The sequence below is a fragment of the Oryza glaberrima genome, chromosome 6 (assembly GCF_000147395.1).
Source record: "Oryza glaberrima chromosome 6, OglaRS2, whole genome shotgun sequence".
Taxonomy (NCBI): Eukaryota; Viridiplantae; Streptophyta; class Magnoliopsida; order Poales; family Poaceae; genus Oryza; species Oryza glaberrima.
In genome coordinates this window covers 2,189,612-2,204,187 of record NC_068331.1, presented here as the reverse complement: position 1 = coordinate 2,204,187, position 14,576 = coordinate 2,189,612, and the positions used below count along the sequence as shown (strand labels likewise).

The following is a 14,576-nucleotide window of genomic DNA, read 5'->3' as shown; positions in this document are numbered from 1 at the left end:
ATCATCATGGGATCTTCTTCTTGCAGCATTGTCCATCCTTTTTCTCCAGCTGTGCTCGTGAACCATGCATGACAGTCGAAGCAAACATTCTAGAACTCACTCCTCACAAAATCACTCCATCAGCTTTACTATAATAAACCGAGCCGATCTCGAGCCGATGCCGTATCGGCTCGAGGAGCCGGCTTGGCAGACAACAAAGCAAAGCAAGGGCCATGATTTTCTCCTCCTCATCATCACCCAGCTGGGCTGCGGCCCCTGAGGAGTGGGGCCCACATGGGGAGAAGACAGGGTGGGCCCACAGGCCCGGCCGTGCGGCTCGCTTTGCCGGTACTTTTCCTGACACCCCCACAACCTCCCCGCAATCATTGGGGGCCTCCAGTCCAACTGCTGTACTTAAACTATTCATTCCTTCATCATTACCACCCCCCTAAATTATACTGGACTCCTCCAAAAAAAAATCTTTTTCATCTTGAACACCAAACAAAAGAGAAATATACTCCACCACTACTACTACAGCATAAATAATCTCAGGGCTTTTGAATCAAGGCTAGATACTACCACTATTATATATTAGTAAAGTTTATTATTTTGTGCTAAATAGCTTAATGATTTACAAGATAAGAATAGATTAATTAAATATTAGTATAAAGTTGTAAAATATAGATTTAAAAAATAGTTTCCAAAGAATTCATGTATAGAAAAAATTGCGAAAATTACACCACCTGAAAGCTTGGGGTCCAAATGCATATAATTATCCAACATTATTTTTTTCTTATAAAAGAACGCGTAAGATTTCTAGTCCAGATGTTGGAGCAGAGAATTTCACACGAAACAACTATTTTGACGTTTAAAACATATCAATATCAATTTAGTGTATAAACGTAACGGAATTCTGTATGTATATTTTGTTGTGAAAGTAGCGATCGATGTCACCGAGGTTGTTAGTATGCATGCCATTTTGTTGGGGTTGCTTGTAGTTGGTGATGACTATCCACACAAGATAGTGTGTTCATTTTTCGCATAATGGTCGGTCGCATTTCCACAGCTTTTGAAGCATTATTCATTTAATTTCCAACCTTTAGCATGTTATCTCTCCAACTCTATTAGTACTCCAACCAAAACTAACCTCACCCCAGGTTGGAGGAATTATTGGCTGGGCCATGCCTGCCTCCCAACTCAATGGTGGTTCTTGTTCCTCCATCCTCTGGATTGTGCGGCCATCAACTTTTGCCCTGATGCACTCTATCATTGCATTGCATCCTCAGTTTCTTTCTTATTCTCTCTTCCCTGATAACTTCTGCTTTTGCTCTAAAAAAATCTGCACTTTTCCTCACCGGCCGTTTTATTCAATTTGACTAGGCATGAATGATAAAGAAATGTGAAGAGATAATTAATCTTGTGGAATCTGACCAGACATAATCATAGTAAGGGGGATTTTGGGAGTAAACGAACAAAATTTCGAGTTACAAGTTGAGCTATCAGTTAGAAGCCACACAAATATCATTAAGGTGGAGTGGATCTTCCAGGAAACAAAGGATTAGCTAGAGATTAATTAGAGAATTTAATCCTTGACTAAAATTTTTGTCCATTCCACAATTAACCAATAATATAGTTTTACCAATTAACCAATTCACACAAGCTGATTAGACTTCCAATTTAACAGTCCCTAGCTAGCTATAAAGGTTATAGAAAGTTCCTTTTTTTTATCTTCAGCTAGCTGGTTTTTTTTTTCTATGTATGCATATGATTATCTTTTGGGGACTTTTTGCCTTTGTGCAGAGGGAAACTGGTGATGGGCAGCATGCAATGCAATGATAGGTCCCATGTTTATGTATCTTGACATGACAGAGAGGACTACAGGACCAATCTTGTGCTGAAAGCTGCATTAAGCAGATGGGGTGTTTGAATAATGGTTATAGGATGTCCACTTAGGGTGGCGTTCAAGTCCCCTAGATGTTGTTGTCGGGTCAAGTGGTGATTTCTTTTCTACTATTTTTTTTAAAATTTTATGAACAAATTATTAATCACTACATGCACAAGCTATAGCTAGCCAGTGATGAACGGCCACTAGAGCTGACCCTACACATTTCAAGGCATATGGTAGTAGCTACTTGATGAGTACTAGTGCACATTTGTTTATGTCCTAATTGGAATGTGATCATTAAGAAAGATTAGCACCATTTCGAGGATTTTAAAAGGAGATAAATATATATGTGGATGTGCTCTTGATTATGAAATGGTTTAGTTGTTGATACTATTTGAGAGAATTTTATTCAGAACAAAAGTACTAATGAAGAAGGTGTCACAGGGTTATTAGAAAAGGAAAGAGTATCATCAGGTAGGAGTACCAAATAATTGGCTTGTGATTCAGTGGCTAATGTCTCCATCAATTGGAGGAAAAAGGGATAAGAGATTCATACATATCCATAATCTCCACCGTGATATATACTTTTGACGTTTCCTCGTTAATGCTCTTGCTCCATTGTCTTTCTTCTGAAAGCGAGTGATTTGATCGGATTTGCTCGACCAATTAGAGCCCAATAAATCAAAGAAACAAATGTAAATTAAAATAGACCCCACCACACAACATTCACTTTCCTTAATTGACACTCGTTCCTCGTGAAACCCCTCAAACACATATATACATGATCAAACGACCTTCCATCATGTTTTTTTTTAAAAAAAATCGACCTTCCATCCCTGATGTATCGTGTATACAAACATCCCGCTGTCGCTAGCTTGTCTTCAAATTCATCGCGCAGCATGCAAGGCTAGGATCAACTTACAACCCCATTATTTTTTCGCTTGTTCATATGCTTATCTAAATCTCTTATTAGCAAATAAAAGACCATTTGTGAGTAAAACTTCTATACACGTGTCCTTATCTTAGCAACTCAAAAACAAAGGTTGTAAAATAAACTACGATAAAAAAACAAAAAAATCAACTTCAAATTCACAATAAGACCCTTAATTTGCAATGAACTTTTGCTTGGTTTTCTTTTGATGAAATTAATTTTGCTTGGTGACATAGTATACCGCATACTATACTATTTCCTCCGTTTCACAATATAAGTCATTCTAGCATTTCTCATATTCATATCGATGTTAATGAATCTAGACATATATTTCTATCTAGATTCATTAACATCGATATGAATGTGGGAAATGCTAGAATGACTTACACTGTGAAACGGAGGAAGTAGTATATTCCTATAAGGTGTATGTGTGGATGTAACAATTTGGTTAGTTTGTTTACCCTTGGGGAGTGCAAACCCCAATGCATGGGGTAGAGTAGTCGTAGTACAATTGGCACTTGGGGGTGGCTGAAATGGTGGGTGGTTACTTGTGGGTAGCTAGCTGTCGCTCACGTGCGCCCAATCATGCGCACACCGAGTGAGGGCCCCGACCGGGCCGGGCCCACTTGTACGAGGCAGCCGGGGACTCCCCATGTGCCTCCCTCGTGGCCGCCAGCCCGCTGGTCGTTCATCACATCGCTCCCAATTATTTATTTTTTTTAAAAAAAATATAGTGTAAACACAGACTTTCATAACGCACGCACATTCACATATCGAAAAATAGATCATCTATAACTGATAAAATAATTTTAACCGTAAATACAAGAACATGCCCCATGAGTACACCGCCTACGAAAATGTGAGAATCTATATAAGTTGTAGGATTTAAATTCAGGTGGATTAGCTCTATCATAAAACCTTGACGAGTTAAGCTGTGCTTACTTCACATTAATTTATTTTTCTGTGTCCACTTGATCGAGCATGCATACATTTCTGTAGCTTCTCTCAACTTAGCTTATGATTAATTTCGTCATTGGATCCCAGATCCCCTCCAACTAATCATGCCTTGTTCTTCAGTCGTTGCGCATGCAACTTGCTTGGACGGTTGCTTGATTATTACTGACAATATATTATTGCTTATATAATCATAGCTGCATTGTGTAATTGGCACAAGAACTTGGCCGGTAATAATGCATGTATAGTTAATGGTACAAGGGATTAGCTGGAGATCGATTGGTGAGATTAATTGTTGTTGAAATGTTGATCGATCGATGATGATGAGAATTGGATAGCTAGTCAGGGAATTATTGGTCTCAAATGATGGTGGAAGTTGAAAGCTACCTAAGTCAGACGCCACCATATGTACTACACATATACATGTACGCTTCAATTCTCGTCTACTACTTCTGTTAATTATTATTTGCAGTTAATAATTTACTTGCATGTTGCAATGCACATAAAATTATTTGCAGTACGTACGTATTAGTACTATATATAGTACTCCCTATAAACTAATTGGAGAGTGAAAATGTGTGTGCAATATAAGAAGTTAATTAGCTACGTATATATAGGTAGATGATAGTACAAGAAGCGTACGGTACAAAACGGTGGCCGGCATGCAGCGTGACGGCCAGCTCGGCGTTTGTTAGCTTTCCGTTGCCAACAATGAATGATCGATCGATCGAAGCGCATTAACGTACGGGATCGAAGCTTGAATGCATGTACACACCCATTACATTGGGTCTCATTCTCTCTGGGCCGATCGATCGATCGATGAATCGAATGATTGGTGGAATGCGCACACATTAAACGACTGAACGAATTATTGCACTTTTTGTGGACATATATGGATCCACCAATCAATGCATACATATGTATACTTCCTAGTATATTCTAGAATGTAGTTAATTACCTCTATTGTTCAAAGTTTGTTCCAAACTATAGCTAAATCCAAAGCGGCAGCATATATACCCTATGTATACAAGTTCTACGTGCACACTCTATACACACCAACTAATTAATATCATAAAAAGACTCAAGAAAAAAATAATGCATATACTTTTAATAGTATTATACCTACATGTAAAGTCTTAAAGTCAAATTCATTATATTTTAGCAATTACAAAAATAATAGTTTTAAGAATATAAATTTGTCAAAATTTTCTCTTTTTTATTGCTGTGTATGATGAATTTGAAGATGGAACTTTACAAATAAATGTAATACTATTAAAAGTACATGTACAAATCTTTTCTAAATTTTTTAAGGATATTATTGAAGTACATATACAAATGTTTCTAAATTTTTTTATGATATTTGTTAGTTGTTGTGCACGGTGTGTACACGTGAAAACTTGTGTACACATGGTGCGTTTATGTTTCAAGTAGCCCGCGTTTGTAATAATGAAACGTCTAAAATACCATCATCTCTACAACCCATGCACACACCTTCCACCGATAGTACCTTCAAGGTATTGATAATTGATGAATGAAATTCTAGTCTTATAATTGATGAATGACATTCTAGTCTTTTTACCTTGTGAAAAACTTCAGAAAGTGACAACATTTTGGGAAGAGTCGTATGTGCATGAAAAGGTATGTATAACTAACGGTCAATTGGATGCGATGGATGATATCAAGGGACCATATATATATATCGTCATGTAACCGATATTTCTCGTTTAGCAATTGCTTGCAAGTCATTTCCATTGACTCATATTAATATGTTTAATTTTCCGCCATTTTCTCCAGAGCAAATTCACAAACAAGCAACCCACAAGTAACGACAGCAAACTGAACCTGTCTACTTACTCCATTGTGGTATATATCCACCACATTCCACATAGGCCACTTGTCACATGTGCCAATAATACTAGCAGCTGCATGCCTTGTATTTGCATGAATATATAGTTGCATTTGTACCTTATCACTGCCGCTAGCTAATTTAGCAGAGTAGTACATATGCTGGTTTAGTTTGACCCTGCAGTTAGCCGACATCTCCATGCTGTCAAAACACACACACACACACACATGCATGTACGACACCGGCCGTGTGAGCCTAGCCGGCCTAGCTGATGGTTAATTATTGAGTAATGTAGGTCCTTGTTTGAGAAGTGAAGGTATTTGATATGTACTCCACTATATATCAACTTGTGAGTATATAAAAATGTTAGATTTTTCACTTAGTTTATTTATTTCTAATTTATTCTCTAAATTTTTAGAATTTTGACTGTTTAGATTAGAGAAGGTGGATATTATATACTCCATCCTTCCCAAAATATAACAACTTTTAGCTTTCATGATTTGTCCTAAAATATAACAACTTTTCCGCTAACATTCTTTTTCCAACCAATCACAGCCCTCCACCATTCACTTTTCTTATCTATCTTCACTACTTATTCAATTATAACTCTTCACCACTCACTTCTATCTACTTTCTTAATAACTATGTTCAACTCTAAAACTTCTTATATTTTTGGACGGATGGAGCAATTAAGAAGCTGCCGCTGTTAAAAGTTTTCTTGAATAGCCTATAGTGTGGCAGACAGGCTGACATGTACAGGAGGGAAGCTGCATGCATGCCTGCCTGCTTTTTCATTCGTAACAAGCAGCTTAGCTAGCTGGATGGATCGATCGGTCGGTAACTGCTGCTGCTAAATTATTATTAGTAGGATTGATCTGGAGTTGCACATGGATGTGGCTCTGCTCGTAATCATTTCCTGCATCATGATGATCCTGCAGCGAGAGAGATAGTAGATCGATCAGCAAATATATTTATCAATAATTGTGTACGTGGGACGCTAGCTACATGCGTGGCTGTCTTAGTTAATTTGTTTGTTTGCTAGTTAATAAATACCATCCTTAATAGTATAATGTATGCTTCGAAATAATGATTAATTCTAATCAACGTTCATCGACCTTGATTGCCATGAACAAATACATACGGTTAAAGAGTAAAAAGGTGAAGAAATTAAAAATAGTTTATTAAAATAATGTAGATGATAAATATATTTTAAAAAGATACGGTTTGAGAGTAAAAACGAGCATATATCTACTCCCTTCATTTTATATTATAAATTGTTTTGACTTTTTTCTGATCAAATTAACTTTTTAAGTTTTATCAAATTTGTAGGAAAATATAATAATATTTTTAAAAGAAAAAACAAACATACCATCAAAATATATTCAATGTAAAATTTAATAAAGTTAATTTAGTATCTTAGATGTTTTGCTAAATTTCTTTGTAAACTTGTTCAAACAAAAAAAATTGATAAGTAAAAAAAATCAAAGCAATTTATAATATAAAAAATAGGGAGTTACAATGACATTGCATTAGACGCTAGCTATGTATAGCTAGGGATCGAAAATGCATGTTATAATTTACCTAGGCATTCTACGTAACCTAGATTATTACTGTATTGCTTTAAGAAAAGAAAAGCAGCGCGCTACAGGCCATACATGCATGCGTGCAATCAGGCCATTGACAGCAAGTTTAAGTGCAGCAAATCCGGGTCCGGTTTCGCAACAAAACTGGTAGTAATAGGTAGCTAGGCTAGCTAGCTAAGTGTGATTAAAGTGGGCGACAACATGCGGATTATGGTAATGCCAGTGGCCGGGCTAATCTATTATCTATCTATTATATACTAAAAGTCCATTAAACTTCCTATAAACGCTCTCAAGCCGCCACATGGCACTTCTACAAACGCTCATATATTGCCACGTGGTAATGTCTAATCTCACCGTCGATTTTCACTTAAATCGGTGGACCCGATAATTTAGACCATTAGATTAGATTAGATGTATTTTATTTAAAAGGAAACTAATACCTTCCTGTTCACCGGAAAAAGAAAAAAAAACACACAAGTACTCCGTAGGTATGTACGTACGTGAGACTTAAAAAACAATGAATCTTATTACCGTTTATCTTATTGTTCACCGGAAAAAGAAAACAAAAACACAAGTATGTTCATATGTAAGACTAAAAAACAATGAATCTTACCTACTGTTTATCGAAAGAAAAAAAATTACGCACAGACTTAGTACTATAAAAAACAATAAAGCGAACAAAACATACGTAGGACCATTAAAAAATTGATTATCCTTTCTACTATTTAAAAATAAAATCTATTGCTCTCTATAAATTTAAGTAAATGTCACCATCGATTTTCATTTAAATTGGTGAACTCAATATTTTAGACCATTATATTAGATGTATTTTATTTTAAAAACTAATACCCAGTGTAGGTATACGGGAGACCTATATAACTGTTAAGCTAAAAAATACATAAGTAGTTCGTACGTACATACGACTTGAAAAAAAGAAATGAAGCTTACCTACTGTCTATCGGAACAAAGAAAAATCTATGCACGGTGGTCTTTTGAAATACTATTTTCAAAATCCTTACTATAAAAACAATAAAACAAAAAATGTGTATCATTCGAAAAGGATCGATGGTCTTATGAATAGTATTATCTACTATTTAAAGATAAATATATTACTCTACAAATTTACATAAATATACGTAGTTAAACTAAATTTATATTATAAATATGAAATATCCCATCAATGATCTTTATTCGTTCTATCTTAACATACGAGGCTGATATATATAATATTTAATGCTATGATAATTTTTTATTTTACATCATATTCTAGAGTGTCTTGATGAATACACAACGCTAATTTAAATCTACATTTGCATAAATGAAAACAACACAATTTAGTTGTTTCATTTTACACCATTAGATTTTATTTATTGTTTAAAAATAATACATTTCTCCTATATACGGATACATGAGAAATATGTAACTGTTGACCAGAAAAAGTACTCCGTATATAGATATGATTGAAAAGAACAATATTGCTTACATATCATTTGCTGGAAGAACAGAAAATGTACTTATGATAAAGCCAAAAAAATCGGCAGTCCTTAAAAAAAAATTTTCTACAATTTAAGGATAAAATATTATAATCTTCAAATTTACGCAAATGTAAATATGAAATACCCAATCAATGCTTTTAAGCGTTTTATCTTTTAAATTATTTTAAAATTATATATCCAATTTGTGATCCGGTTGTATTCCTTTAAATAAATAAACTACTAAATATCTATAGCCCAAAATACATCACAAATATGGAGCCGACATGTAATAATTAATGTTATGATAATAATTTCACATCATATTTTAGGTGTAAAGAACACTTGAGGAATACACAACGCTGATTTAAATGTACATATGTATTCTCCAAATTACCAATGGCGTCTCATATGATTAGAAACAATAGGTGTTGAAAACAATCTGGACATTGAACTAACATGCACTACACTATAGATATTATAGATATTTGTCAAAATATGATACGTTACTTTGGAGATTAATGTGGTGTTATTTTAAAAAAAATCACTTTGTCCCAGTTACATATAAATTTTTCTATTGTTTTGGGATAAAATTCAACTCCTTCGATTTATGTGACAGAGGGAATATAAGTAATATAAGTCATCTTTGATTAGATGAAGTAGTATCACTAGCTATATTTTTAATAGACAATATATTTCATTAATATATAATAAAATTAAAATGCTACTTAAAGTAGTCTATGGCGTATAAAATAAAAAATGTTATATAAAGTTTGGAAACTCCAAAAATTTTTAAAAAAGAATCACACATAATACAAATAGATATGAACTAACTTCGTTATGGTGACACATTTTTTTCTAATAAATTTGAAGATATACAATTTCAAGTAATAAGCCCAAACCAGTTATTAACGAGCATACGTTTAAAATAGAGTCAAAAAATATTTCAAAAATATCATCCACACATAAACATTTGTAATAAAAGTTCAAACAAGATTTAACAACATGCCCGCGCGTACGCGCGGGCTACCTTCCTAGTTAAGTAAGATAATCAATTATATTTAGCGGCATATAAGTGCATGCCTCGATGATCGTGCAAATGTGCAGTGCAAACACGATGAAGCTAGGAGGAAGACGACGAGGCGGAGGAAGCGAAGAAGAAGGGGGTCAATTGAGATCCTCCTGCTCACTGACATATGGGTCTGAGGGCTATGGAGCCTACATGTCAGTGAGTAGCTCAATACGAACTCCCTCCGTCCCATAAAAAATAAATCTACTCCCTTCATTTTACAATGTAAGTCATTCTAACATTTCGCATATTTACATATATATCTATCTAAGATTCATTAACATCAACATGAATGTAGGAAATGTTAGAATGATTTATATTGTGAAACGGATGAAGTAGGACCGGATGTACGATGAATTTAGACATATGTATGTCTAGATTCATAATACTAGGATGTGTCATATTTAGTACTAGGTTGATTTTTTATGGAACGGAGCGAGTATAACTCTGAAGACGACCTGCATCCGAGGAAGGGCAATGGCTATGGTGGCGTCGTTGCCGCAGCATGTGCGATGCGGTGGCGTGTGCGTGGAATCCCAAGGCGGCCAGCGAGGCCGAGGCGTACGGGCATGTCGCCCACACGTGCACATGCATTGCCCCGGTCAACATTCGCCCGCATCACCACCCCAACCGACTCTATATTTTATACTCTCTCTCTGTCTCTCTCTGCTCTGCTCTAGCTTCAATTCCTCTCTGCTTTTTCTTCTCTCTTTTTGATTTGAATATGACCAAATGGATGCCTTTCGTTTATAAAAATCGTTCGAATTCATCGATCGGCCGTGTGTGTGCGTGTGTGTGTGATCGCGCTTTCCTGGCACTTTCGTCGTCGTGTTGCAGGTGTGCGCTCGCTCTCCTGTCCGTCCACGGGCATCTGATTCGCACGGCACGTGCCACTGGAATTTCCACATTGTATTGCCAGCTTCTAAACTGCCGTAGATCCATCCATCCATCAGGTGCATGCATACATGCACAAGTCAGCCGGCTAGAGCTAAGAGCAGGTACAGTACCAGGGGCAGGCTATTAGCCAGCTGTAAACATATTTTAATGAGATAAAAGATGAGAGAGAAAAACAGCGGGCTACAGATCTGTAGCCAGCTGCAGTGCGCGCGGGCTTTAAGACATATTGTGTGTATGACAGATGGGACCATATATTAATAGTATAGTAAGCAACTATTGTATAAATTGGCTATTAGATTGACTATAGATGAATTGAAGCTAGCAGTGAGCTCTACTATTAAACTTGCTCTAAGAGCAGGTACAATAGCAGGCTATAAGCCAGCTGCAAATATATTTTAAGGAGATAAATGATGAGAGAGAAGAGTAGTGGGCTACAAATTTATAGCCAGCTGTAGCACGGACTCTAAGACACAGTGTGTATGACAGGTGGGACCAGGTATTAATAGTGTAGTATATAACTATTGTACGAATGAGCTATTAAATTGGCTATAGATGAATTGGAGCTAGTAGTTGACTATACTATTAAACTTGCTCTAAGCTAGCTCCCATGGCCGGATTGACCGGCCGACCGGCCTGGAGAGAAGTGTTGCCAGAGAATAATTAGGCCCATATATGTATGTACAGCCACTATACCATACAACTGCTCAAAGGTACCCTATCAATTATCATCATCGACATATTTAACTTTTTGCCACTCTTACAAGCGGTAATTAAGATTCATCACTGAACTCACATGTCATAGATATATGAGGACCCATATGTTATAGACTATGAGTGGTAAATCCATAATTATCACATCTTGAAAATGGCAAATAGTTAAACCCATTCAGCATCAGGTCGATAAAAACCGATATTGATAAAAGGTTTCCCACCATGCATCCCAAACGGACAAAAACCTACATTGATGAGACTACATCGATGCCGGTTTATAAAAATAAGATATTGATAACATCGTATGTCATATATTTAGTGTCGTTTGTTGTTACAAACCAGCACATGATATTGTTTTAGTAGTGCCGGTTTTCTAATGAACTAGCTAGCACGGATAAAATGAGTGAGCCTGACTCGGGGGAGGAAATTAAAATGTTTTTAAGAGCATCGAACGTGTGAGCCAAGAAAAATGAACTTGCATGTATAGTTTCTAAGTGTCGAACGAGATGTTTTCTCAATGCCATAACATTAAAAGTAATATGTTCATACGTTAAAACGGATCCATATCTCTGAGATTGTGAGAATGAGAATAGGGGCCATTCCACTTAGAATGGAATGTGTGATCTATTTTAAAGCATGCGCTTTTTTAGCAACAGTTTTCTTTTTCTTTTTTTTTCTCTTGGACAGAGCTTTTTTTTTCATTAAGACCTTGTGGGAAGAGGAGCGCATGCACTATGATGTGAGGGATGGAAGAACGGATGACTTTACTTTTAAGTAGTAGAGATTATGGAGGTACTACTCTTATTTACTATTTCCATTCCAAAATATAGCAATTTTTAGCTATTAATTTGGACACGCAGATAAAAATATTTATATTTTGAGACGGAGAGAGTAACAATTGTTAGACCCGATTCAAGTGGATAGATCAGGGTATGACGGCCTAGGCCCGTGCTCGATTAGGGGCCTAGGTCCATGTATACACAAGGTGTCGTATGTTTCGTGTACCATTTTGACCTCCGCGCGTACTATGAGCGATCACTGCGATGGTTCACGGTGCGACCATCCAACTGCACAACAACTCCACTGTACTAGTCCACCTCCGACACTCTGGTGACAAGTGTGTTCTAGAGCTCTCAAAATTGTTGAGCCGGCCCTGAAAATTGTTGACAAGTATACACTTCCTCACTCCCATTAACACTTCATTATGTAAGATAGGTGTCGTGTAAGGCCAAAAATCGCTGGCGCAATACGCTAATAATTAAATCATAAGTCTACAACAGAGTAACTAAAATCGAAAGTCACACCTTGAAGTTGCAGTTTGTTTGTCTGCTCAAAACTGACGTAGATGATACTACTACATTAGTGCAAGTGTGCACATCTAATTGACGTAACTAACCAAACGATAGACCAACTCCCAATCTAAATGAACTGTCAAAAGTTGCTTCAATTCCCACTTGTGCTTGCTAACTACCAAAGATTCAACAGCTACATTTTTAATTTTTAAAAGAAAAAAAAAAGAGGCTATGCCTGGTAGAGGGAAAAGAATTCAGCTCAAAACAGTGAGTATACTAAATTACGAATTTTAAAAAAGAAGGTCAATTAATTAGTTCTTCTCATGTTATTTCATCAACTTTTCATGTGCATACATGGATCCATCCTACATTTGTCAAAAACTAAATTAACTTTGCACTTGATCCTTAAAAATACACAGGAAAACGAGAGATCAATTCAACTCTGTTCTACTATTGCGTCTTGCTCAATGTCATCATCTTCTAGCTAGAGATCGCTAGCTTGGTCATGTCGATCATGGCGGCGCGCGCATCGATCGATCTACCTCGCCGCCCTGACCCCCTTCGCGAGTCCAGATGATGCGCCGCCGTACGACGACGACGCTGCTCCGGCGTGATCTCTGAATCCGCACAAGAACTGGGGGTGGCCGGGGAACATCGCCGCCGCCGGCGAGGGCACGCCGGCATTGGCGACGCGCTTGCAGGAGAGGCACATTGTGAGGGTGGTCAATGGCGGCGCGGCGGCGGGCGGTGTGGGCGTGGCCTTGAGCGCCCTGAGCTCGGCGAGCTCCTTGTGGAGGCGGCGGTTGTCGTCGGCGAGCTGGTCGCACCACCGCTTGAGGTGCTCGCAGTCCACCTCCGTCTGCTTCAGCTTCGTCCTCGCGCGGCGGTTCTGGAACCACACCTCCACCTGCCGCGGCCGCAGGTTCAAGCTCTTCGCCAGCGCCACCTTCTGCTTCTGCACATCATCCATGGATCAGAGGAAGAAAATTCAGCCATGCCATTCTCTCGGATACAATCCCATCTCCAATCCAATCCACCATTGGCGATGGGTAGGAGAAGAAGCTTACCGGAGTGAGGGTGTGGTGCGTCTTGAAGCACTCCTCGAGGACGGCGGCCTGGTCCTTGGACAACCGCAGCTTCTTGCGCGCGCCGCCGCCGCCGCCGCCGCCGACGTCGCAGCCGGCGTCGTCGACCTCGTCGCCGCTGCCGCTGCCGCTGCCTCGCTTCCCGCTGCCGCTCGACACCGGGCTGCCGGGTGAGCACGCGAACCTCTCATCCTCCGCCGCCGCCGCCGCAACCACATCATCACGCCTGATCACTTCCTGCTCCGCCATGCCGGAGTTCAGACAGAACCCAGCAGCCGGCCATGTCGCCGCCGTCGTCAAGCCTAGCCCGAGGCTCAGGCCAAGATCCAAGCCTTGCCTCTCCATGTCTTAAGTGCTCTAGATCAATAGCTACAAGTAAGTGCTACAAGTGAGTGGGAGTTCGTCGGCGTCGGAGACGATGAAGAGAGGAGGAGAAGAAGACGAGGGGTATAAATAGATGAGAAGATCATGGATTGAAATCAAGAAAAGAAGATTGGTCGACAATGATGAGCTGGTGGCGCGTGGGTGGATCTGCTTTGGAGATTCTTGAGGCCCAGCCAGCGACGATCCTGCAGTTTGCGATCGAGGCTGCTGCTTTGACCTGACCGGCCACCATTACAGAATACAGCTATAGAGCTTGATGAGAAGAAGACGAAGGTAGTAGAACTGCAGCTGCATGCTTGCGAGTGTAATCAATCATCTGAATAATAATAATTGGGGATTCTTCGTCCCAGGTGAGATTAGCAGCTAATTAAACTAGTCCAGTCAAGGGAGAATATTTTTCTTCATCCAAAATATTTGTTGCTGTGTACGTGTGCTTGGGTGAGTCGCTATCGATCTGTGTAAGAAATATATGGAGTGCGGCTGCACGA

The 14,576-nt window shown here is 38.4% G+C and overlaps 1 protein-coding gene across 1 annotated transcript; it reads right to left on the bottom strand.

The window, feature by feature from the left end:
* Positions 1–12,895: 12,895 nt before the first annotated feature.
* Positions 12,896–14,350, bottom strand: LOC127777270 (homeobox-leucine zipper protein HOX28). The gene is made up of 2 exons (XM_052303845.1): positions 13,687–14,350; positions 12,896–13,574 (listed from the first exon to the last, which is right to left on the bottom strand). Exons 1-2 carry the CDS (start codon positions 14,047–14,049, stop codon positions 13,158–13,160), a joined length of 780 nt encoding a protein of 259 aa, XP_052159805.1. The 5' UTR covers positions 14,050–14,350; the 3' UTR covers positions 12,896–13,157.
* Between the last annotated feature and the right edge of the window lie 226 nt (positions 14,351–14,576).

Coding starts and splice junctions, on each gene's coding strand:
- LOC127777270 (XM_052303845.1), bottom strand. CDS start 14,049: ATGGAGAGGCAAGGCTTGGATCTTGGCCTGAGCCTCGGGCTAGGCTTG. Junction 13,575..13,686: donor CGCACCACACCCTCACTCCG/GTAAGCTTCTTC, acceptor GATGATGTGCAG/AAGCAGAAGGTGGCGCTGGC.